General features: G+C 54.4%; 1 protein-coding gene across 13 annotated transcripts in view; it reads right to left on the minus strand.

Annotated features, from left to right (window-relative positions):
• Nucleotides 1–227: 227 nt before the first annotated feature.
• Nucleotides 228–24,304, minus strand: part of ANKS1A (ankyrin repeat and sterile alpha motif domain containing 1A) — a 191,653-nt gene continuing 167,576 nt past the window's right edge. For 3 of the 13 annotated variants that reach the window (XM_059938876.1, XM_059938874.1, XM_059938885.1), the window contains 12 exons: nucleotides 11,383–11,481; nucleotides 10,400–10,552; nucleotides 10,177–10,284; nucleotides 8,933–9,097; nucleotides 7,986–8,111; nucleotides 7,669–7,740; nucleotides 7,435–7,521; nucleotides 6,762–6,899; nucleotides 5,171–5,341; nucleotides 4,917–5,015; nucleotides 4,231–4,328; nucleotides 228–2,825 (listed from right to left, as the gene is read on the minus strand). In XM_059938876.1, the coding sequence (XP_059794859.1) occupies nucleotides 2,822–2,825; nucleotides 4,231–4,328; nucleotides 4,917–5,015; nucleotides 5,171–5,341; nucleotides 6,762–6,899; nucleotides 7,435–7,521; nucleotides 7,669–7,740; nucleotides 7,986–8,111; nucleotides 8,933–9,097; nucleotides 10,177–10,284; nucleotides 10,400–10,552; nucleotides 11,383–11,481 (1,320 nt within the window). In that variant the 3' untranslated portion in view covers nucleotides 228–2,821. The other 10 variants (XM_059938886.1, XM_059938884.1, XM_059938878.1 and 7 more) reach the window with 5 other exon arrangements.

The raw sequence follows: 24,304 nt of genomic DNA on the forward strand, positions 1-24,304 counted from the left end.
CCCCTGCTTGGTGTTCAGACCGAGGAGGGGCAGGTGAATTGCAGGGCCCCTGCACTGGAGCAGGGTTAACGATGACTAGAGAGGGCTGGACGGAGCGGAATCCCCAAACTTGTCCCAGCCAAACAGCGGATCCTTGTTACCGCCCTGGAGCCGGCGGCTGGCCTGTGCCTGCACTTCTGCCGGAAAACAATCAAGAAACTTTCCAACTCAGACTCCACAAAGTAAGGTTGGTTTCATGTCGCTTCTCATTTATTAATTCAGTCTGTTCTAAGTTGTACAGTTACGAAAATAACAAAACCAAAGCCGAAAGCCCAGGAATATTTACACTCTCTCTCGTGTAGTGAGGTCAGTCTATGTTGTTGCACAGATCGGTTATGTTTGGTACCACAAGATGTCTGTAATTTAGACAAAATTGGACAGAGTAACAATTATATGTACAGTAAAATAAAAGGGGAAGTCATTCAAGTATCAAAATACAGAGACAAAGATTAAATAACGTTTTATTACAATTCAGTCCCATTGCCACAGCATTAGCAACACCACTTTGTGAACTGCGTCTGAGAGTCGTCCTGCAGGCCCGGGCATCACAACACAGGCCGAGGGCAGACCAGTCTGCTCAGCCCGAGACTTCTCCGGGGACTCCCCAGAGTCGAAGCTGGGGGCCCCGGGGGGATGCGAGCGTTGCAAATGCAGAGCCTGTCGAAGGGAAGCCCTGCTTGGAGTAGCTGCAAGCAGAAGGGCGGAGCAGAGAGCCTGTGGCCGGGCAGGTACTGACCTATCTCAAGTCCCACCTGAACGGCCTGCACAGTTCAGAACGGGGCTGCCACACTGCGGGGCTTGTGCTCACGTGCAGAAGCAGGACTTCTCTCCACGTGAAGCCTGTCCTGGTGTTAAAATTTTTCTTTCTAGGGGAGGGAGAGTACCTGTACCGGAGGAGGAGTAAAAAAGAAATATCTAGTCCCTTCCTTTCTTGGCTATTGAGAAATAAACCAAGCTCAAAACAAAATCCAGAGCCAGAGCAGATCAGCCAAGGCTTTCCAACATGAAACACCCTGAATAAATAAAGAAGATATAGCAGCTTCAAGGGGAGGAGACACCTACCTATGACTTAAAAACAAAGAGACAGCTTGAGGAACTCATCGTAGTGTCTACAGTTTTCTTAATGGACCCACCACCCACCAAGAGAGGGCTGCTTAGAGGAGACCGGCCTTCCTCAGGAGGAAGAGGGCACAGCACTCGCACTGCAGCAGGAGCCGCGGTTTACCCACCCAGCTTGGGGTTCCTCGTCCATACCTGGAAGGAAGTAGGGGCTGAATACTGCTCAGTGGAAGCCAACGGGCCCTGGAAGCAGCAGGACGTGAAGTCAGACTTCCCGGTATCGAGGTCCTTGTTTAGTACCGAGAAGGGCAGGATCAGTGAGAGGGGATGTGACTCCCCAGGCCTGCGGTGTGGACGGCTCAGCGGAAAGGAAACCCACAGGGCCCAGCCTCAGGTCAGCAGGAGGACGCGGCCCAGCTTTCCACTGCTGGCCGACCACAGGGCTGTGAAGGTGCGCCGGGGCGCTCCCTGCTCATTCACAGCCCCTGCCGGGAGAGAAAGCGGCGCTACTGAAGCCTGGACTACTGATCCTGGGACCAGATTGCACTGTGCCAGCAAAGTGGAAGGTCTGCTCGCGGCCCCGTGGGAGGAAAGGCTCTGCTCTGGAAGGTGCTGGACAGGCAGCTGACCTGGCCCAGCCTCACAGGAACAGTCCCTCTGGCTCTGCCTCTACCTCCAGGAGGAGCAATGCAACCAAAGGTGAAAAGCAAAGCCAGCCAGCAGGAGGGCTCAGGCAGCAGCAGCACCCGGACGCCAGCCTGCCCTGAAGGCCACACTCGGGGAGAATCAAACTGTCACCTGATTCAGCCTTCTCTACCCTTGGAGCCAGGGGGGAGCCCAGCAGCTGAAAGGATGACAATCAAACCGATAATTCAGAGAATCAAAGTGAGTCCTAATCACACAGACCTGATTAGACAAATCACAAATCAGCAGGCAGCCACCTCAGCCGACCTACCCATTAATGCCCAAAACAAAGCTGCTGCTTCTCCTTTCTGCCTCGACTCAGACAGTCTGAGGTCACCAGAGAGCCTGTGGCCAGGCAGCCCAGGGCAGCGCTCTGGCCACCGCCGGGTCCGAGACGGAGGAGCAGCCCAGAGCTCGGGCACCGCGACCTGCTTGTGCAACTCTGCGTGGCCCCGGACCTTCACGTTTGGAACCCCAGAAGCCTCTGCTTTTGCCAGGCGCCTCTACGGGCTGCCCCCAGCTCCAGGCGGGGACAAGAAGCCGTGCGGCTCAGAAGGAAGAGCAGCTGACTGGCAGGTCTGTCGAGCAGATTCAATTCACCCACTACCTTCTCTCAGAGCTGCCCAAGCACGCCAAGACCCCAGCCTGAGGACAGAGGCCTGCTGTCCTCTGACCCTATGGCCATTGTCTAAAGATTGGCAGTTTAACCTAGAGGGTTGAGCCAAGTGTTGAAAGTTCACTTTATAAAAAAATTTTTTTCTATTAAAAATGTTTTCTGGACAAGTCACTTCTTGGCCCTCTGGAGTTCCAGCCTCATCTGCTAGAGGCCTGGAGGGCTGCTCCGCAACCAGGGCAGGGCTCACGCGGCGAGACCTGGCGGTGGCAGGCCCAGACCATGCAGCCGCGAGGAGGTCCTACGGGCAGTAGTGGGGGCCTGCGTCTTCAAAGCTGCAGCTGAGACGGTGGTGGCAGCGGCGGCGGCGGCGGGAGCCTGCGCTCCCCACGGCTGTTTCCGCAGCACAGTTGGTTCCTCGGTGGCTCAGCTTGGCAGAAGCAAACACAACGGGGGGGGGGGGGGAGGAAAGGGTTAACCAAGGGGGCCTGCACAAGGTGGAGGAAGCTGAAAGGAAACACGGAAGCAGAACAGAAGGTCCCTTACAGCCTCCCCTGAGCACCCTCCGTGGCTCAGCGCATCTGCTTGGAAGGCACGAGGACAGGCAGGCAGGAGGACCCACCCCGGCTTGTCGACTTGGGTTTCAACTCATAAAGCAACCGCTGCAACTTACTGGCTCTCCTACTGGGCCACGCTACGTGCACAGTGCTTCTTCCCACGGAAACTGCGGCTCTCCTCTCCCGCCATCTAAGCTGACCTGCCCTCACGCAAGAACGTGGGCCTTTTGAAAGCCTCAACTCCACCATCCTAGCTGCTGAACTGCTTTGAGGTGATGGACTCCTTCTCAGGAGTCAAGAGGCTGAGGGCGGTCGATCAGGGAAGGGACCGGGTGCCAGCTGACTATCTCTGGTCCCCACATCGTGGAGAAGCATCAGAAAGCTCCTGGAGGACAACGGATGTTGCTCGGCCCAGGTCCCTGTCCTTGAGCAGCTCCGTTCTGAGGGAAGAAGGTGCACGGTGTATGCAGGGCACTGGCCTCCCTCCTGCTGGCTCCTACAGGAAGGCCTTCCTCTTCCTCGAGCCAGACTCCAGAGCCAGCCGGGGACTCCCCGGCGAAGACGTGAGGAGCCATCCCATTCCTTGCAGTGCAAGACCCATCAGGACCAAGACACCTGCTGCGTGGAGCCAGCCTGTGGGTGTTCAGATGCTCAGAGCCCCATGCTTTGGAGTCAGGCATGTGCCCTAGGACCTGGCACAGACCCTGGGCCCTCACAGAAAGAGGTCTGACCCTGGTCAAGCCACATCGCTGAGCTGAGGGTCTCACAGGGGGAGGCCAGCACCTTAGAGCAGAGGGCAAGGGGATTCTGGCCCCACGTGGTCACAGTGGTTGGTTGTGTCAGGAAAGGTGCAGTTAGCTCTTGGCAACGGCACCCAGCCGTGGCTCGGAAGACGGGAGAGGAGAGCCAACAGGGAGCCCAGGCCGATCAGAGGGAGCAGCCTCCAGTGCCGTGTGGACTCTGCTTGGAGACTGCGCCCACCTCAGGATCCACAGTGCCCGCCCACTGAGGCCCTCTTGGTGCCCACCTCAAAGGCAACTTGCCCCCCCGCCAAGCTGTCCTCGCCCAAGGGGGGAATTCACAGTGTCCGGTGGTGTTAGGTGCGAGCTGAGAGTGTGCAGTGTCTAAAGCTGCCGCCCCGGGAGGAGAGGTCCCAGTGGGGGTGGGACCTTGGCGTCAGCAGCTGGAAGGAGAGTTGAGAAGAGCAGAAAGACGGACGGCAAGGCACATGAGACTAGTGGAGACGGGGTGGGTGCTTAGAAGATAGTGGTCTCATACTTGGTGCTGAGGCTCCGCTTAGAGTCTGGTTTGGGGTCCACAACCCAGGAGACGCTGGCATGGGACTGGGCATCTGGGTCCATATCAGGTGGTTCCAGCTGCTGAGGAAGAGGGTGAAGAGTCAGAGGGAGCACTGCACCTGGGCCAGGGGTCAACAGGGCCCGCTGTCCCCCGCCTCCTGGGCCATGCTGGCATCAGTACCCCATGGGGGCAGCCCTGTTCTCCTCAGCCAAAGAGCAAGCTCCCTGGGGTGGGGTGGCAGAAGGGGCACCTTCCCTGGAGCATCACGGGAGGGCCGCCTCTGAGCTCTCCAGGGGCAACTTCTCCTGGGGGTTTCTTGGAGCTGCTCAGTTAAAGGTGCCTTGCCCTACCTGAGCATCGAGCACTAAGCCCCAAAGCTGTTCTCGGTGGCAGGAAGGGGGTAAGGGGTTTGGAAACCCCAAACCTCGGGTCCCTCTGGCAGGGCCAGAGAGCTCACCCCGGGCAAGACCACAGTGGGCACCCGCGAGCTCTGGAGAGGAGGACATACGGCAGAGAAACAGAGGCTACAGCACAGACAGGGATGGTGGGACGGCAGCTCAGGAAAGACGGGCATGCAGGCGGGGCCGGGGGCGGGCACCAGAGTCTCAGAGAGCTCACGGTCACTTCGGGGAGACTGACACACAGACAGCAGGAGGTGCAGAGACCTTGACTCCAGGACTAACAGACGGCAGCGGGAGGTAAGAAGGACGATGGGTGGGGCAGGTGTGACAGTAACAACAGCGACTATCAGGGGGCAGCGGCACCTGGGGTGCAGAGCAAAGCAGACACAGACACGGGGTGGCGTTACGGAGGCCGGCTCACACAGGCCCGTGTCCTGAGGGGCCGGCCACCTGAAGCGTGAGAAGACCCTCCTTGCGCCCGCTCCACCCCGAGCCCTCAAATCCCGGGGCCCACGTACTGCTGACTTCCTCATGCTGACCCGAGGCTTAGGCACCGGTTTGGAAGATTTTGTTTCGATCATCTCGGCAGCAGAGGCCCCCATCGGCCTAGACTTCTGGGCCTGTAGGGCCAGCTGATAGGCCACCTCGAACGCCTGCCCCAGCGTCAGGATGATCTCATAGGTCAGGTTCTGGGAGAAAACAGCACAACGTGAGAGATGGGATGGAGGAACCACTGCCTCTAACACCTGCCCTGGCCTCATGCGCCTGAGCACAGGCCCAGGCAGCATTGCACAGGTAACAAGAGTGCAGGGAATCTGCTGGAACGCTTGCTTTGAAAGCAGAAGTTTGTCCCGAGGTGACTGATACATTAGGGAACAATCTGAACAAAACACACATTTTGTGTTTCCTCATGTGTGATTTCACTGGAGAGAAACACGAGGCGAATGCAAAGACTCCCCTGCTGACCCCCGTTGCCTGGGAATACACAGCAAACGGGCCACCCCCACCTGGCAGCTCAACTTCCTATGGGACCCACCCCTGACAGTAACAATCAAGCGGCAGCTCTTCCCAGGGCCACCCGGCTCGCGCCCTCCCCTCCATCTGTGCACCCCTCTGTCCTCTATTCCTTCTCTTTCTCTCTCCCTCTGGCACACAGGCTGGCAGGAGGCACATGCTTCCACAAGCCGACTTCGGGTCCTTCTCAAGGCAGAGCGCCATGTTTATGTAGCATTTATGTATTTCTTAACCATTTAACATGGATAAAATGGTGTGGGTGTTCGTATTAGGTTCCTGAGGGCTGTACCCCCTGCCTCATCTCCCCATGAGCCTTGGTGCTTCCCGTGTGGTTTCAGGGCGTGGTGCTCTCTAGGAGCACAGACGCCACGTTACAGTAGAACTGACTGATGTGGGAAGATGAGCTACAGGTAAGAGTACCGGGAAGGATGTGTCCTGGGAGGATTTCCTCATTTCACCTTCAGAACAACCCCATGAAGTCAGTTACACTCTATCCCCTTTGCGCAGACAAGGAGCCAGGGTCACACGGCTAGCTAGTAGCAGAGCCAGGAGGCTGCAAGCACAGAGCTCCTGGGCAAGGCCGGGAAGACCCTGGAACCAGCTACTCTCACGGGGGCAGCAGGGACCTGGACAAAGGCCCTGTCTCAGGGCAGCCACCAAGGTCACTCATCCACTCCCTGTGGGCAGCGTGTGTGACAGCTCCCCTCAGCCCAGCAGCGCCAGAACCCCGCCTAAGCTGGGATCTGGGGGAAGAAAACTTACTGTCCCCAGGAGGGAGGTGGAGGGCTTTTCAGGGAGATGGCCCAGCTGGAGGGCGGGAATTAGGATGGATGGTCGACCAAGAGCCCAGGGAGATGAAGCCTTGGCTGACCTGACAGACACGCAGCCAGACACAGGAAAGCCTCTGTCACTAGAACCCTGGACAAGCCACTGTCGTCCTGTGTGCTTTAGTCTCAGTGCCAGATAAAGGGGGCTGGAGTGATGTTCATTCTTGAACAGACCTTTGCTAAGTGCCAGCCAGGTGCCAGGACCCACTGCACTGGGGCTGTTGCAGCACAGGACCCCCCACCGTGCCCAGCTGCGGACTCCACCCACCACGTCCACCGTGCTGAAAACGTGGCAATAGTGGTGGCTGGTCTGCAGGTCCTTGGTGATGTAGGCGAAGGTACAGAGGTCCTCCGGGTCCTGGGCTGCACAGGAAATGTTCCGGATCTCGTGCTCTGCGATGACGTTCTGCGGGGAAAGCAGGGTCTGGAATTCCTGGGCTCCCTGAGGGCACACCCCAGTCCCTTCACCACTGCCACCTTCCTATCCCATCCTAGCGTCAGCCAAACGCCACTTCCCCCATCTCTTCGGGGTGGGGGTGGCATCTCACCTTGTCTGATTTAGGGTTGGGGTCTCCACCCTTGACCATGGCAACTGAGGGGGCAAATGTTCACACCCAGCCCACTCTGCTCTCCAGGGTGGGGTCCCAAGCACAGGGCCTGGGGGTGTCCTATGCTCGCTAACTGCATCACAGCGTTAAAGGCCCGTGAGCAGATAAGTGGCCAGTGGAGCCCATGCTGGGGAAGATAAGCTGTCCCTCGGGCGGGGCCCCAGGAACCAGGATACGTGGGTGCGTGAGAGACAAGTACCTGGGCTGGGGGGGATGGAGAGGGGTAGTGGGCTAGGGACCGTCTAGGGAAGATACCCAGCTAGCGGGGAGGCGGGGGGTGTGTGGGGAGGAAGGGCGACCCTCCCCCCTCAACAGTAGTTGTGGGAAGCACACCTTGTTGGAGGCGTCGATGAACTTGACACCTTTGTAGGTGATGGACAGGATGATGGTGGGGATCTTCTTCATGTGCTCCGTGGATTTCTACAAGAAACGGGAGGCCTGTCAACTCACCTTCTCGGGGCTAGGCCCGGCCTCCCTCAGCCGCACGCAGCGTGGCAGGGCCCCCGTGGCTGCAGGTGGTGCCGCCATCTGCCGCCTTGCGTCCTAGCCGCCCCCACGGTAACCTACCCGCATCTTGGCACAGGCGTCTTGCGTGGATTCTGTCCCTCGCAGATCTTTGATCAACATGGAACCCAGATACTGTGGGAGCGAGCAGTGGCCCGGCTTAGGAGTCCTGCGTTACCACATGGGGCCACCAGCCAATCTGGGACCACAGTCAGGGGGCTCCCTCTCCCAGTGACTCCCTTCCCCCGTCCTGGCCAGGGAGTCCCCCTTCCCCCAGGTGCTGGGAGCGGCTGAGGAGCGGAGAACACCACGGGGGCCCTGGGTCCGGCCGGCACGGAAAGCAGGAGACCGGCCAGGCTGGGAGGGCAGAGGCTACTCACATTGGCTTCATAACCGCAGGACTCGAAGATGAGTTTCTCCGGCTGGTGTTGCCAACTCTGCACAGGGGCATAGGGGGCAGCCAGGCTTGGGGGCCGAAGGGTCAGCTTGGCCTCTCGGTGCTCTTCCTGCAGAACACGTGGGGTCACAGGTCAGCTCGCCTGCTCAAGGGGTTCCCAGGCTCCCTCCCGGGTTCCACCTCCGGGAGCTCCAGGCCGGAGGCAGACAAGCCATTCTGATGCGCTGGGGCGGAGGTGAGGCCTGTCTATGCCAGAGAACTGGAGGAGAAGCAGGGACCTCAGCTGCCCGCCCACCCGCGAGCAGCTCAGCAGGGAAGGCTCTGTGGTGTCTGAGATGAGTGTAGATCTGATCCTGGTGTGGGGAGTCGGGGAAGTATCCGTGGCCAGGGATGCACTTTACAGGGATCCTCGTGGCAGGAGCTGGGGTGTGGGGGAGGGGTGGGAGGCCACCACGGGTCAGATGCCAGGCGATGGGGTAATTAACTAGGCTGCTGGTGGAAGGAATGGGGAGGAGGGGAAAATTCAGGAAATTTATGACTTCCATTCCCAGCAATATGCAAATTCTCTCAATACAGAGCAACTAAAACTGCTGGACGACATGCTTTTTAAATCTTGTAAAATTCATGGTCGTGCTTGTGGAAAGGTGAGGGGAATCCCCAGAGGCCAGAACTGAGAAGTGTGAGTCACGAGAGAAAAGGGAGCAAAGCTAGGGCTCACCCTGCGGGGACGAGGGACACCTGGCAATCTGTATCTAACAGGCCAAGACGGGGGACAGGACAAAAAGCCTGCGGTCTGTGCAAGGCAGGAGGGAGGACGGGCAAGTCGAATAAATGCGAGAGCCCTGAAAGCAGTGCCCTGAGCGGTGGGCTGGGAGCCCTGTCCTGCCAAGAGGAATGAGGGGACCCCGTCTGTGGCTCCCTCCCACCCACCTGGATCCTGAAGCGCTCCACCCGAGAGGGCGCTGCAGGGTCTTGGAGACTGTCGTGCCGCCTCCTGCCCGTGTCCCCAGAAGGCAGCAGCAGGTCAGCCGACCGGCCGGTGCAGGAGTCATTCTGGCTCAGGGGGGATGACGTCTGGGAGAGCAAGTCTTGGCACTGCAGTGGGGAGAAATCCAGGTGAGACTTGAGACTCATCAGGCCAGTCCTTAGGCTGTAGGTGTCAGCCAATCCTCGGGCTGTCAGGGCCCAGCTTGGGCAGGAGAATCAGTGAGAACGGGCACGAGCTGGAGGTCAGCACCCAGTGGGGAAACGGGCCGCTGGGCCCAGCGTGGGTACAGTCAAAGTGACCAGATTCTTCCAGCCAGGAAGCCCTGACAACCGGGTCCTGCAGGTGAGCACCCGGGTCACGAGAGCACCCTCTGGCCTGGAGCCCCAAGGGAAAAGGGGTGGTTGTAGGGCTGGGAAGCGATCTCTAGTTTATAAAATCGCCTGTCACAACTGATCGCAGGTCCTGGGGGCACGTGACCAAATCCAAAGGTCTTTCCTAAGAAAACATAGCACTGCCGGTTGGCACCCAGAGCCCTCACAGAGAGTATGAATCAGTCTTCAGTTTCCATATCTGAATGTCAGCTGTGAGTCTGGTCCTCAGAACCAGCCTGGGCCCCAGCTTTCTCATGCGAAAGAGGAGGATAAAATAACGCCCACTTTGAGGCTGCCGTAAACGGGCTGAGGCTTGGAGCCCAGGGCCCACCCCACCCACTGGGAGCCACGCAACCTCATGGGTTTGGGGAGACTCATCCTGAACCGCAGGCTCACAGTCTGACCTGCTTTTCAGTCAGAGATTACCTGCCTTGAGCAACAAAGCATCTCTGAGGTTTTTAAAATCACAGGGATTTTCCTTCAGAAGACGGGGAGGGCCCAGGTCCCGCCACGTGTGCCATGCTTTGAATCGGGTTCATGTCAGGCTGCCCGAGAGGGGGCTCCTCTGACCCACCCCTGCCTGCCACCCCGGGTACAGCTGAACTGGACATTCAGACATGGCCCCAGCCGTCTGGGATTCGGATATTTGTTTTCCTACTTTTGCCAACATTTGGCCCCAACACTGGGAAGGGAGGGATCAGTTGCTCCTCGACTACAGAGGTGACGCTGTCTCTGAAGAATTCCCAAAGAATTCTCTTCAGTTCCTAACAACACACAGCACATACAAACATCCCTTCCCACCCGCCCCAACTCACTCTCAGCTGGGAAAACCGTGGGGGCTTCTGGGGCGGCTCCTCGTAGGGTCTGTCTGCCAGGGAGGCGATGATGCGCTTGCGATGGCCGAGCAGGTGCACCTTTAGGACCTGGGCAGGGGCAGGGAGAGGAAGGTCAGGCGGCAGCTGGACCCCCAGCCCCCAGCCCTCACCCCCATGGGCCATGCTGGCAGCCCAGGGACACTCACAGCAGAGCTGTACTCACGTTGACAAGCTCCAGCTCCCAGAGGTTCTTCACAGTGTCAATGGAGCTGTAGCCACTCGACAGGAAGGAATGGACGTAGTCCTGCAGGCCCAGGGAGTCCAACCAGGAGGGCACTGACAGGGGGCTGTTCCCATCATAGCCCAGAGCCTTCACCTGTGGGGCGAGGGCAGGAGGCGGGGCTAACATCTCAGCACTTGGGACGAGGGCCCTGGGGACCACGGGGACCACGGGGACGCAGGCCGGTTCACTCAGACCACACCAGAGGCTGAGGCTGAGGCTGGGGTAGGTATGGGACAGCTCCTGAGGACCAACAAGGGGCCTGTGTCCTCAGCATCCCCGAGTCGCTCCACTCACACAGTCTTCTCTACCTCAGCTCTGGTCTTGGGCCCCATCTGGGGACTACCAGGGCACTCCAGGTCTGGGAAAGGTGCCCTATCAGGTAAGGCTAGATGGGGAGGAGGGTTTGTGGAGGCCCCTATCATGCTCTGACAAGGTCACAGACCTGGTAGGACAAGAAAATGGTGTGTGTCTGTGAAGCGGGCGCTGGCCTCACTGCTAGGACTCATTAGTGCTTCCTGAGCTCTGGGCAAGTGGAAGAGACAAGGGGACTCTGTGCCAGCAGAGCTGAAGAGAGGCTCAGGCCTACCAGCCACAGCTCCCCAGGAGGCAGAGACTGCCTCCTCTGCTGCCCCGAGGGCCCCGGGCCTCCTGGGGAGGGCCTGGTCTCAGGCGACAGGCCAAGCCTGTGGGCACCAGGCTCCGCACCAGGCAGATGCCTGCAGTGCCGTTCCTGATGCCGGACTAGGTCCTGACTGTCCCTAGTGCTCTGCTGGCCTTGGGATGTGGCAAAGAAGTAAACAGGATACTGTCTTCCCCGCTGGGGCTCCCGGGATGAGGGGCAGACCCCCACGGTGACCTGCACACCCCCTGAGCCCCGCCCCGCCACTGGCAAAGGCTGAGGCCGTGGAACTGTCAGTGGTCACCTTGGGCAGGGACCGCGCGGCCTGGAGCAGCTTCCGCCTGTGCTGTGCATCACTGATGCCGATTTCCCGCAGGTCTTGATCTTCCATCACATTAGGCCCCTAAGAGCAGAAAGGAGAACGTGAGGGCCTCCTGGACAAGGCCGCTGGCTCCCTCAGGGCGTCAGGTCAGCCTGTCGTGGCCCCTTGCCACGTTCTTCTCCTTCACCACAGGCACCACGAGAGAGTGAGCCCCAGGGCTCCCCGCGAGGCCAGGCCAGGCAGCAAGCAGCCTCATGCAGCAGGAAGACAAACCTTCCCAGGCTGCCCACCCAGCCCGAGCAGCTCCCAGGGCGCTGACCTGGGCTGGAGCAGGCAGGGCCGGGCACAGGCCTTGCCCACCTGAGCTGATGTGCATTTTCCCCGGAGCAGGTTTCATGGCCCCCCAAGGTGAAGAACAGGAGGACTAATCCCCAGATTCCTCACAGATGTGATTTTGTGATTTAAAGCGGCGGTGACAACCACCTTGGGCCGGCGGCAGGGGCAGGCACCCAAGAAGCCTGCCTCACCCCGAGGAGGAGAGGAGTCTCAAAGTGGGGACCTGCCTGAGAGAGGAGGGGGGGGTTGGGGCTCAGCCCACGGGGCAGTTCTCCCCAACGGAGCAGCTGAGGGCGGAGAAGCCCAGCATGGCAGTGACGACGAGGAGAATGGCTGGTGTTTGCCGCGTTCTTGCTGAGTGACAGGGACGGAGAGCTTTTCTGTGCACCATCCCATTTCAGGCTCACAACCCTGTGTTAGGTTCTACTGGAATCCTCATTTTACAGATAAGGAAACTGAGACACACAGAGGTCAGAAACGCGTCTGAGGTCACACATCTCATGGTGGAGCTAGGATTTGAGGCAGTCTGACTGTACTCGCCACTCCTAACCCCTATCATGGTGTCTTTTATTACTCACAATGGTGTCGCAAGATAGGTTTTTTCAGATTATGATACATGAAAAATCATGGGTTCTGCCGTGTCCCTCAGCCACAGTGTCCACCCCCGCCAAGGGCAACTGTTACCACTTTCCTGGATGTCCCTCCAGAGCCCAGCTGGGCACCTACACACATGTGCATGCTTCATTTTCACACAAATGTGATTGTTGTACACATTGTTCAACACCTCATTCTTAATTACTTAGTATATACAGGAGGTCACTCAGTATATGGAGACCTGTCTCTTCTTTTAAAGCTGCATAATCATCCAGATTATGGACATATTATAAATTGCTAAACGAGTTCCCTGTTGAAGGACAATTGTTTCCAATTTCTGCTTTTACAAATGGTGCTGCACAAATCTCCCTGTATGTGCATCTTTCTATGGTGGTTATCAAGAAGAGAGATTGCTGCCAAACCATTCTCAAGAGAGAAGAAGAGAGCTGGAGGTATCACAATCCCTGTCTTCAGGCTATACTACAAAGCTACAGTAATCAAAACAGTATGGCACTGGCAGACACACAGATCAATGGAACAGAATAGAGAGCCCAGAAATAAACCCACGCTTATATAGTCAATTAATCTATGACAAAGGAGGCAAGAATATACAATGGGGAAAGGACAGCCTCTTCAATAAATGGTGTTCAGAACACTGGACAGCTACCTGCAAAATAATCAAACTGGACTACTTTCTCATACCATAAAATGGATTAAAGACTTGAATGTAAGACCTGAAACTATAAAACTCCTAGAAGAAAACAAAGGCAGTACACTCTGACATCAGTGTTAGCAATATTTTTTGGATCTGTCTTCTCAGGCAAGGGAAACAAAAGCAAAAATAAACAAACAGGACTATACCAAACTAAAAAGCTTTCAGACAGTGAAGGAAACTATCAACAAAATGAAAAGGCAGCCTACTGAATGGGAGAAGATATTTGCAAACAATGTATCAGATAAAGGGTTAATATCCAAAATATACAAAGAACTTGTATAATCAACATAAAAAAACTAAACAACTTGATTAAAAAATGGGTAGAGGATCTGAACAGAAAAATTTCCAAAGACATACAGATGGCCAACAGACACATGAAGAGACGCTCAGCATCACTAATTATTAGGGAAATGCAAATCAAAACCACAGCGAGGTATCACTTCACAGCTGTTGGAATGGCTACTATCAAAAAGACAAGAAGTAAGTTTTCACAAGGATGTGGAGAAAAGGGAACTCTTGTGCCCTGTTGGTGGGATTGTAAACTGGTGCACTGACAGATGAATGAATGGTGTGGTGTATACACACACACACAGGAATAGTACTCAGCCATTAAAAAAAGAATGAAATCTTAACATTTGTGACAGTGTGGATGGGGTCTAGAGGGCATTATGCTGAGTGAAATAGAGAAAGACAAATACCATATTATCTCACTTATATGTGGACTCTGAAAAATGAAAACAGACTCATAGATACAGAGAACAAACAGGTGGTTGCCAGAGGGCAACTGGGTGAGGTGGCAGGGGGAAGAAATAGGTGAAGGGGATTAAGAGGTACAAACCTCCAGTTACAAAATAAATAAGCCAAGGGGATGTAATATATAGCATAAGGAATATGGTCAATATTGTAATAACTTTGTATGGGGATAGATGGTTACTAGACTTATTGTGATCATTTCATAATGTATGCAAATGTCAAATCACTATGTAGTACACCTGAAACTAGTATTGCATGTCAATTATATTTTGATTTAAAATTTTCAAAAAAGGATTAAAAAAAAAGAACAGAAATCGCTTGGTCAAAGCATATGTGTATTTAGAAGTCTGACAGATAGTTATACTCCCATCAGTGCAGCCCTGTGCAGAAATGGCTTATCACTGCACATTTCTTATCACAAGATCATCCCGCTCATAGATGAACTCAAGCATCTTTTCACATTTTATCTACCAAGCACTTACATAGCACTTACTGCCCTCCTCCATGTTTTCCATGCTTTGTCCCTGCTAAACCGTTGAGTAATAGGGACCACTGTTACCCCATTTTACAGCTCAGGAAGCTGAGGCCCAGAGAGCATCAGTAACTCGTGGGGCAGAGTTCAGCCTGATGCTCATGTCCGCGCGGCTCCGGGCTGGGCATGCAGAGCAGCTGCAGCTCCTTTTCCAGGAATTACTCACTTTATCCTTTGCATGTTTATCTATGGAGCTGTTGGTCTCTTCTGTATTTGATTTGTAGGAATTCTTTATATAGTAAGGAAATTAACTCTTTATGAAGGGTTAGGCATGTGTCTTTCCTGTTTGTCATTGTCTTTGGACTATTACGCTGGCTTTGCTCATGCAGAACCTATCAGCCTGCACCTGAACACACCCACTTTTCTCGTGGAGCTTCTCTAAGTTGTCAGCCTTAGAAAGATCTCCCCCTCCAGGATTTTTAAAACAATTCTTTCACACTTTCTTCCTGTAACTTTACAGTTTCATTTTTTACAATCAAATCTTTAATCTATCCGGAATTAATTTTGATGTAAGTTTTAAGGGTCAGGATCCACTTAATATTTTTCCCAGGCAGCAGGCTGTCTTATTTCTTGAATGAGCTATCTTTTCCTATTGATATGAAATGACTTCTGATGTGTCCTAAATTCCTGTGTTTCCAAGAGTTTTTCTGGACTTTTTATTCTATTGAGGTGGGTATTACTTATGCCCACTTTACAGATAGAGAAGTTAATAACTCAGGCAAGCTCATGCAGACCACCAACGGGTGGCCTCACCTTTGTACCCAAGCTGTAGTGACTGCTGGTGTGAGAGCCTCCCCAGAGCCTGCGCATGGTGACAAAAATTTTGCCCTACAGAGGACACATAGAGGACAAGCCATAAGCTCAAGAGACTCCAGGTGAAGATGGCTCTGAAGGCAGATTGGACTCCCTGCTCAGGCTGCATGCACCCCCTTCCGCTGGGACATTAGAAGGAGCCCTGGGCCTGCAGAAGGTCCCCTGGGCCCTGGCACCACTCCAGGTCTGACCAGATCCCAAGTCACCCCTGAATCTAGGAGTCACCACACCAAGTTCCTGCAGTCATTCTGGGCCCAAATCTAGGGTGTGCTGATGAGGAAAAGCAGAGAGGGGGGCTGTCTGCCCAGACTTTCTACTTGATGATGAGGACACCTCAGTGAGGACCTGACAAATGAACCTCCAAGAGGGTGTCACCACAGTGACGTTCTGAACACCCACTGTTAACTCCAACATTTACTCAGAAGCCTTCACAAGCTTTTAGGGTAACATTAATACTGGACTGAAGGCTGACAACCAGGAAAACCAGATCCAGCTGGGGACAGGACCTTACTAAGCAGACCCCCCAGTCAAGAAAACCGGGGACTGTATGCAGCTTTGAGGAGAAAGAGGCAAATGGAAACAAAACCAAAACAAAGGATGTGATGGAAAATCAAAGCAAACAGTTGCCACAGCACGTCCTGGGCTCAGTGCAGGGTCCTCCTGAGTTCCTGAACTTGCCACATCTACATTCTGTGGGATTAGTTTGTGTGGTGACTATAAGGTGCTCCAAATCCTCAAAGGCAAGAAACATTCTGGAAGTTACTGTACCCTCTTGACTGAGGAAGAAACCTTTACACGAGGAGGTTTATGGGGAAAAGGGACTTCCTACTTTGTTTACTTTCTACCACACTAACGTTTACTGAGAGCTGACTATGTGCCAGGCCCTGTTCCGAGTTCCTAGTGAGTGACTAGTTAGGGAGCTAGTCAAGTAGGACAGCTCATCCGCCTAAGCAAAATCTGAAACATAACTAGTTGACACTTGGCTTGGTTGGGTTCTGTCCCTGAGGGAGAGGGGACAGGAGGGCAGGGGTTCCCAGCCACAGAGGTGGGAGCAATGCCACACCTCCTCCTCCTCCTGGGTAGGTGTGTGCATGCAGTATGTCAGTGTGTGGAAAAGCAGGCTAGGAGACAGTGCACCTGGGCTCTCCTGCTCTGGCCCCACCATGGCCTGTATCAGCCCCTGCAGGACCTGGCCTCCACCCGAGCAAAGGCCTGTATGTTCTGATGGAAGCGTGACTACTGGGCAGAGCAGCGCTAGACTGCACTCGCCTTGGGACAGGGTTTCATCTCTCAGCAGTGGTTTCCAGACTTTCCACCTGCCCCGCCCCCTCCAGCCTCATTTCCATATTCAGCATGGTCTCTGTCTCTCTCTTCTCACTCGGCAATTTCTCCTGCCAGGAGTCATAAAAAAACAAAGGCTGAAACCTCCTCTCTTGGGGGAGAAAGAATGGGACAGAGCTACTGTCCAGGCCTGATTCTGCCTCAGGGGAAAAGCCTGGCACTGGTGCTTCCCCTGCAGCCCCTCCCTCTCCTCTCCGCCTCCCAGTCCTTTCTTGGGCCTCAAGGAGCCAGGAACTGTGAGAAGAGCTGCTCCAGACAGAGGAGGCAGGAAGTGGGAGAAGTGCGTTGTTGGGGGCGGGGGCTCAACCTGGACGCACATGAAAATGCAAATTAAGACCTTAAAACATTAAATATTAGAGGTTAGTGTTAAATACAGCAAAAAATTAAAACAAACTTCAATTTGAAGTATGACGTTCAAATTGAGGGAAGTAAGTTCAGATATTGTGTGGCTGTGTCCCAGTCATCAAAGGTCTTAGAGAAACTTCCAGCTGTTTTTGAAAGTGCATGAGTGGAGTGACGTCTTCAGGGAGGCCATTCCGAATTGAGAACGGTAAAATGTAAATATGAGACACACAGGACACAAAGCATTTAGCTGCCGATCCGTGAGACCTCTTCCCAAGTGAATCCCATACTTGAACTTGGGAATATTTGCTAGCAGTGTTCTCCCTGGTGAAATTTCTCTCCAGAAGCAACCACAGTCAGTGAGCCTAAAGAGCATTTGGCATTTCCTCAAGAGGACGTCCTCATCAGCTAGGAACACGGATCAGACTGACGCTTCCAACTACTTAATCACTTCCCTGAAATCATGGGCTCAGTTCCCAAATGCTGTGGCAACCAGGTAGGTGTGGCACCAGCTACTTGCTCTGTATAGTCTGTCATATTTTAAAGTTTCTAACCCTATTTGTTATCTCCAAGAATGGGAAAGTGGAATGTACAGAGTGAAGGAGAATACAACGTTGGGATAAAACACTAATCTTTTTTTTGTTTTTCAAGGCAGAACACTCAATTTTCTACCTTATTTTCTAATTTTTATTTTATGATAATATTGAAAATTGGAAAGTGTATAAATGTTAAAAACTTCTAATTGCTAAAAAGCACTGAGAAAATGGGAGCTAGCACTTAGAATAAGAAAGACAAAAGTATTTTCTTAAAGAAAAAAAAAAAAAAAAAAAAAGACCTTAAGAGCAGATTTCTCTAATCAAGGGAAGGAAGGGTGGGAAGATGAGGGAAGTACCAGCCTGAGTGAACTGAGCAGCGATACTCACCACACCCATGGCTGTATTGATTGGGCCCGAGGCATCCTCCAGAGTCTCTGTGCACCAAAGGGGTAGCTCAGAGTTTCCCTGGGTCCTGGCTGGTTCAATGTGATACTTATGCTGCCTCTCTGCCTTCCAGAATTTTGTAGATTTCCACTGGGCCCTGCTTCTATCTCTCCCTCATATTAACAAAATAAATAAATAAAACTTTTTTCTGAGTAGAAAAGTTACATAAGTTTATTATAAAAAATTCTGAAAATTAATAAAGTACAAAGAAAAATGTAAAAGCCACTTATAAATCCATTACCTCTGGGGGGAAAAAAAACCCCCAGGGTTACCATTCTGATGAATTCTTCTAAGTGGCTTAATGTTTTTTAAAAACTGAGATTGGGATCACTTCTAGCATTTCAGTGTATTTTTCTAAGCTTTTATTGTTAAAAAAAAAAAAAAAAAAGCAAAAGTTGGGATTGTGGTATATGTATTATTTATTTAACCTGCTTTCTCACATGCTGACGTACTGCGTGCACACACCTCCTCATGACACTTAACCACCTGCGTCCACTGCACACTCTCTAGTTCATGGGCCTCCAATAATCTCACCCGCCACTGGACATTCTGGCTCCTTCTTTGCACGTAGTTTTCTACCATCCCCAGAACATGTTACTGGCCACAACGACGGAGTTGTCGTGGGCATGGTCATCTGGGGGGAGGGTCACTGAACATGGCACAGGACCCTGGCCTGAGCCAGGACCGCCTTCCCAGGCTGGGGTTGCAGTGACCACACGTGCACGCTGGTGGGTGAGCCAGGAGGGACAGGGATGAGCACACGAGTCTTCCTCGCCCAGACCGTAGCCCCAGACCCGGGCCGGCCCAGGGAGAGCAGGAAGGAGCACTGGGAAAGGGAGGAGGAAGCAAGGAGGGGCAAGGCTCTGCTGCTGCTCACTGTTGTGGCCTAAAAATCTTAATAATGATGGAAAATAGAAGCCATGCTCCCTGAAGCATCACGCATCCACTCATCCAGGGGCTGAGGGCTTTCTGTGCACCACACAAGGCAGCTGTGGTATAAAGGAATAAGAACTGGGTTCAAATCCCTTACAAAGTCAGAACCTTATAAACAGGAACAAAGCCACCTGCCTGTCCAGGTTAAACAACGCATTCCCGGTGCTGAGTGCTGGCCTGCCGGTAGGAACCGGCACTCATTGGCTCCTCCTGTGTTCACCTGTTCACTGCTGCCTGGCCCAGCTGATTCCTGCCTCCTTGGAACCTGGTCACAGAACTTCCCAAACTGACACCTTCCCCCAGCTCACGGGTGGCCTTATAAAACGCTCAGCAGCCTCAGTAACAGGAGAAGCTCAGCCTTGACCCACAGCCCCTGCTCTCCTAACGGTCCCCACCTCTACCCGGCCCAGCCCTGTCCTCAGCTGGAGAGACAGAACTCGATGGTGACAGAGAGCAACTAGTTCCAAGAAGACGAGGATGAAGTGCAAATGTTACTAGCTCCTAGTTCCTGAAGCCAGATCCCTCCTCTCCCCTGTCAGTCTCAAGGGAAGGGTTGTCAGGGACGGCTCTCCTCCTGCGTTCAGGGAGGCAACACCCCTCGTGACCCTTGTTCTCCCAGGCAGGTCCCCGGTGTCCTCCTTCTCTTTGTAGCAGGAGCAGCATCCTTCCATCCATCTGCTGCCCGTCACCCCCAAACACCTGCCTTTCTGAGGCCTCATCTGAGGTCAAGATGCCATATTCACCCCCAAATCACCAGTGCAAACTAGCCAAGCCCAGGTCAGCCAGAGTCAAAGGGCCTGGATCCGAGACCACCCAAGGCAGGCTTTACCTCATGGATCTGAGGACAAAGCCGATTTCTGCTTCCGCTGCAGAGAAATCACAACCTTACGTTCCCACACACGGCCACGGCCACGGTCAGTCTCGATCTTTGCTATGTGTGACCACAGCTAACACTGTGCCCCCTTCAGAGCTTATGTGCAGAAGGAAGCAGTCAAATGAGATTCCATGGGACAGGGACAGACGGGGAGGGAGGCAGAGCAACCTGCCCAAAATCATACAGGGGCGCCTGGAGGAAACCCAGGTCTCCCGACTCTCAGCTGGTTCTCAGTGCGAGTAATTAGAACCCCGTGTTTTCTCCTAAGCTTTGCCCCATCCAGTTTCCTTAACTGTGGCTTCAGCCAGCTGCCCGCGGGCCTGGCCCTTCCCTGAGGGTGGAGGGCAAGAACGCCTGCCGCTGGCCTGTGGTGGTGGCAGCAGCTGCAGGTCCAGAGGGCTCCGGTAGCTCCAAGCCAGTGCCGAGAGCTTACTGCAGTCTGGGCCCCACCAGCTCCTTTGCCAGCCTTTTGCAGAACAGCCCACAACACACAGTGGGCGGATGGAATGGTCTGCCTGACCCAACGGGCACCTCGAGTGATGCGCTGGCCTAGCCCACTGGCTCTGACTTTGGAAGATGTGCTGAGCCTGTGGCCCAGTCTCAGCATCTTCCGGTGAAAGGGGGGCATGGGGACCAGAGTGGGAGGCGAAGGCACTGCTCTGGGCCCAGGAGACCCAGCTTCCAGCCACAGCTCAGCTGTCTACTTGAGGAGCAGCCTGGAGCCAATGACTTAATCCCAGGGTCCTGAAAGTGCTGTCCATGGACCCCAGGAGTCCACAGATGGGCTTCAGGGATGCCCGGGGACACCTGAGTTATAACTGACATTTGACAGAGACACACGGGCCCCACTGCTCTGCCCCCTGCACTGCTGCACGTGTACACTGGGGGCGGGGGGTGGTCTACTAACTGAACACAATGGACGTGCTGAGATGCCAGCACAGAACCCCCTGCTGCTGCTCACACTGGGATATCAGCAACTGGAAGCTACATCAACAGGGTGTGTTCACCAGTCCAATTCCATCCTAAGGTGCAGTTAGTTAAATCAACAGACATGCAAATAGTTCTCAAACTCCCTTCCACTGTGAAGGGGACCGGAGAAGGCCAGAGCAGCACCGGGGGCACGTAGAGCTGGATCCTGAATAATTCCAGCCGCTGTCACTCTGAATAACTCCAGGGAGAGCAAGAGAGCACACGCGCCCGGAAAGGGGTCCAAAGGGAGCCTGGCTCTCATCTCAAGGTTCAAGGGCCCAGCAGAGACGAGGAACCACCTCAACTCCTGGGACACTGAGGAGCTAAGTTCTTAAGTGACCACAGAATTGAGTTAGTCCCGGAGGCAGGATCCACACTTGTCTAAGAACATTCCTCTCCAAGCCTTAGCTCCACTGCCCCTCCAATGACCCGGCTGAGGGAGCTCTCCCTCTCAGGCCCTGCTACACGCTGGGGCCCAGGAGCCCCTACCACACCCACACCCCACTGAGCAGTCAGCTCCCAGAGTGCTCTGCAGAGATGGGCCAGAACTAGTGCAGAGAAGTCGAGGCAGGGAGGCATCCTGACAGCAGTGCCCGCAGCGGCCCCTTGAAGGTGGGGAGCAAAGGAGACAAAGGGAGGGACATCGGAGGGGGGCAGTGAGGAGATGGCGTGGGGAGCCAGGGTGGGAACCCAAGGGCACAGCCGGCTGCGCACATGAAGCCGGCTTTCGGGGCTGAAGAGTGCGGCTAATCTGGGGAACAGGAGCAGGAAGGGAAGCTCGGGGGGCTGGGGACCTAGCTGGAAAGCTTCACGGAAGCCAATAAAGAAGGACCTCCTTGCCGAGCTTATGCCTTTAGCTCTTGCAGGGCTCGGTCCTCTTCACCTGCCATCTCTCTCCCACTCTTGGGAGCTGGCACAGTCTCAGAAACAGACAGGAAAACAGGGGAAGGCTGTCTGCATGTGGCAGAAGCCTGTGAAGAAATAAATGGATGGGAGTAGCACGAGGCCTCCCCGACGCTGCCCCTAAGAGGCAGCGGGCTTGCCGGCTCAGTCTCTGTTTCCAGCCCATCCCGAGCCCGCTGCCAGACTCATTTCCGCTTTCCATTTGTCCAACACCCAGCCTCAACCACCTCCCATGTGCCCGCTCTCCACTCAACCCTGCTGTCAAGGGGCACCATGACTCCCGGGAAGCTCTGCCTGGGGAGGGCACAGCCACAGGACCCCGCCCCCCAGGCCCAGGGCTGAGACCTCGGGGCTCCCCCAGAGCGTGCTTTCGAGGCCCCTCGCAGTCAGGCCCAGCCCACCTCTGCTGCCCAGTCAGGGCCCTGCCCTTCTCTGCACCTCGAGCCAGACTCCCCCCTCACCACAGACAGTGTGGGCCTCTCCCTGGAGTCTTTCCAAGTCCTGCAGACCTCTACAAAACCCCCAGGACAGCAAGTAGAACCCAGGGGTTCAAAGTTGGACAGATCTGGGCTAGCATCCCAGCTCTGCCACTTCCTGGCAGTGCCTCCACCCTCTGGGCCCCAGCGGCCCCGTCTGCAACTTGACGGACAACCGCCCCAGGGCTGGGCGCCAGCTCAGTGCCCGGCAGGCGGTGAACCCTGGGTGAGCGCAGGGCCTCCTCCCCGCAGCAGCACTTAACACTCGGCCGCTCTGTTGTTACTATTGCGCTGTGTGCTCCCTTCTCCCAGCTCATCTGTCAAGTTCCTTAAGGCTCCTACATTATCTGCTTTTCTGATTTCAGATCCATTCATTGTAGGAAATGCAGAAAATTTATTTCACTCCAAAAAAAGAAAATGAAGCCACCCATAATCGCTGAGATAACTGACTGTGGAAAACATTTTGGCTCACTCCCTGCACCTCTAGATGTTTTCTTTTTTGAAAATTAAGGTCATGTTGCACATGGATTTTTGTGTCTCAATTTCTTCACTCAACACTCCAAGGTGAATGTTCCTCCACATCAGACAGTCTTAAAAACATTTTTTAAATGTCCACATCATACCCCAGCGTGAGGAGCACCGCCATTTACTCAATGAACACTTCCGTAAAGGGAGGGCAGGCCGAGTCCCAAATACAGAGACCTGCACCAGCGCGCTTGAGCTGCAAACCTGCCAACCACAAATCACCTTCTTCCGCGCTGATTAACTGCATTTCCTCCCTTCTCCCGAGAAAGCCCATTTCCTGTGGATAAGATTTGTGGTGAAAAAAATGGAACTGGCTCTGATGCACGAGCCAGTGTGGTGGGCTGGCCGGCAGATGTGTGAGCCTGATTCCCCGCCCCTTCTCCCAGGGTCTGGGGTCAGCCCCATCAGCCTTGGGATCGAGCACCTGGCAGACCATGCTGCCCTGCCCCTGCCTCCTGCAAATCAGAGGCCCTTTCTGCCTGCAGACAAGAGGGTGTGAATAAAGTTCAAGGTGCAATGCTCGCTGGTCCAGCTCAGTCATCACATCACAGGAGGAAGAGCCAACAGAAAGAGGGTGTTGAGCTTAGACAAGACAGGACCCAGGAGGCCGTGACAGAGGTCTTCAATTTTCTAATGGGCTTAAGTGTGTTGTGTGTGGCCCCAAAAGGTAAACCTGGTTCAATGGACAGAAGCCACAAGGAAATAGATTTTGGCTCAATATAAAGAATGCTCTAAACCAGACCGAGCAACGCAGAGAGTGAATGGGCTATGCCTTTGTAAGGTGGAGAAGCCCGTTACTGGGAAAACATCACGGCAGAGCTCATCTGGAAGGGACTCGGGCACAGAGGGGATGATGAGACCACACGATGTTAAAGTCCCTTCCACCTTGACAGGGAGTTGCACGACCCCCCCTCAAATGCCCTATACTCCTCCCACAACAGCTCGGAGGAGCCCGCCACAGGGAGATTCCATAGCAGCCCTCAGTTTCCAGATGTTCCTACTACATCTAGAGTCTGGATGGCTTCCTGGGAGCCACTTGTGCATCTTGTAGAAGAGTCTCCAGGGTATTTCAAAACTAAGGGAAACATTTACAGCCTATTGGAAACCAAACCACACGGGGATAATACCACAGCTAACATGATGTAAGTTATACCATATGCAAGGAGGGAATGTTTCTAAACAAAAATGCTCCCTTCTTGTGTGTTTTCTTCCTCTTTTTTCTGGTTGCTAAAACTTAATTAGCCTTGTGGCCCATCTGGCAACTTACATGCAATTACCCAGGACACTTTGCATGGCTACTCAGCCCACTTGAGGTCTGAGAAGGGACAGGCCAGGCTGCGGTGTAATCAGCATTCCTTCCTGCACAGACTCCGCCTGCCAGCTGCCCCTCCAGAACCGAGAGGAGAGAGAGGAACAGCTCGCACCCAGGGCAGCAGGAGGGGCCTGGAAGGCCCTGGAAGAATTGAGCTGCTGGCCTCCCTCAATGAGTGCCCTTCCCAAATAGAAACAGACGTGTTCTAACAGAGGCCCTGCATCTTGCGTGGATGTTTGGCCTAGGGCCCGCCCAGCTACTTTCCGGTCAGAGTACAGGGGTGACAGGGAAGCACTTTTAAAGGAGTCTTGATATTCAAGGCTTAGGAACCTTAGCCTTTCCAAACTAGCAGGAGGAGGGGTGAGAAGTCAAGAGCTCAGCCCCTAAGATTCCTAAGCTTAGGGAGGGGACACTCTGTGACATCCACGGCCACCCTCCCTTGCCCATCTGATGGCCAGCGCTCAGAGAGGGAAGGCCCCTCAACACCCAGCACCAAGGGCTAAGTG

The sequence above is a fragment of the Balaenoptera ricei genome, chromosome 11 (genome assembly GCF_028023285.1).
Source record: "Balaenoptera ricei isolate mBalRic1 chromosome 11, mBalRic1.hap2, whole genome shotgun sequence".
In the NCBI taxonomy this organism is placed as follows: Eukaryota; Metazoa; Chordata; class Mammalia; order Artiodactyla; family Balaenopteridae; genus Balaenoptera; species Balaenoptera ricei.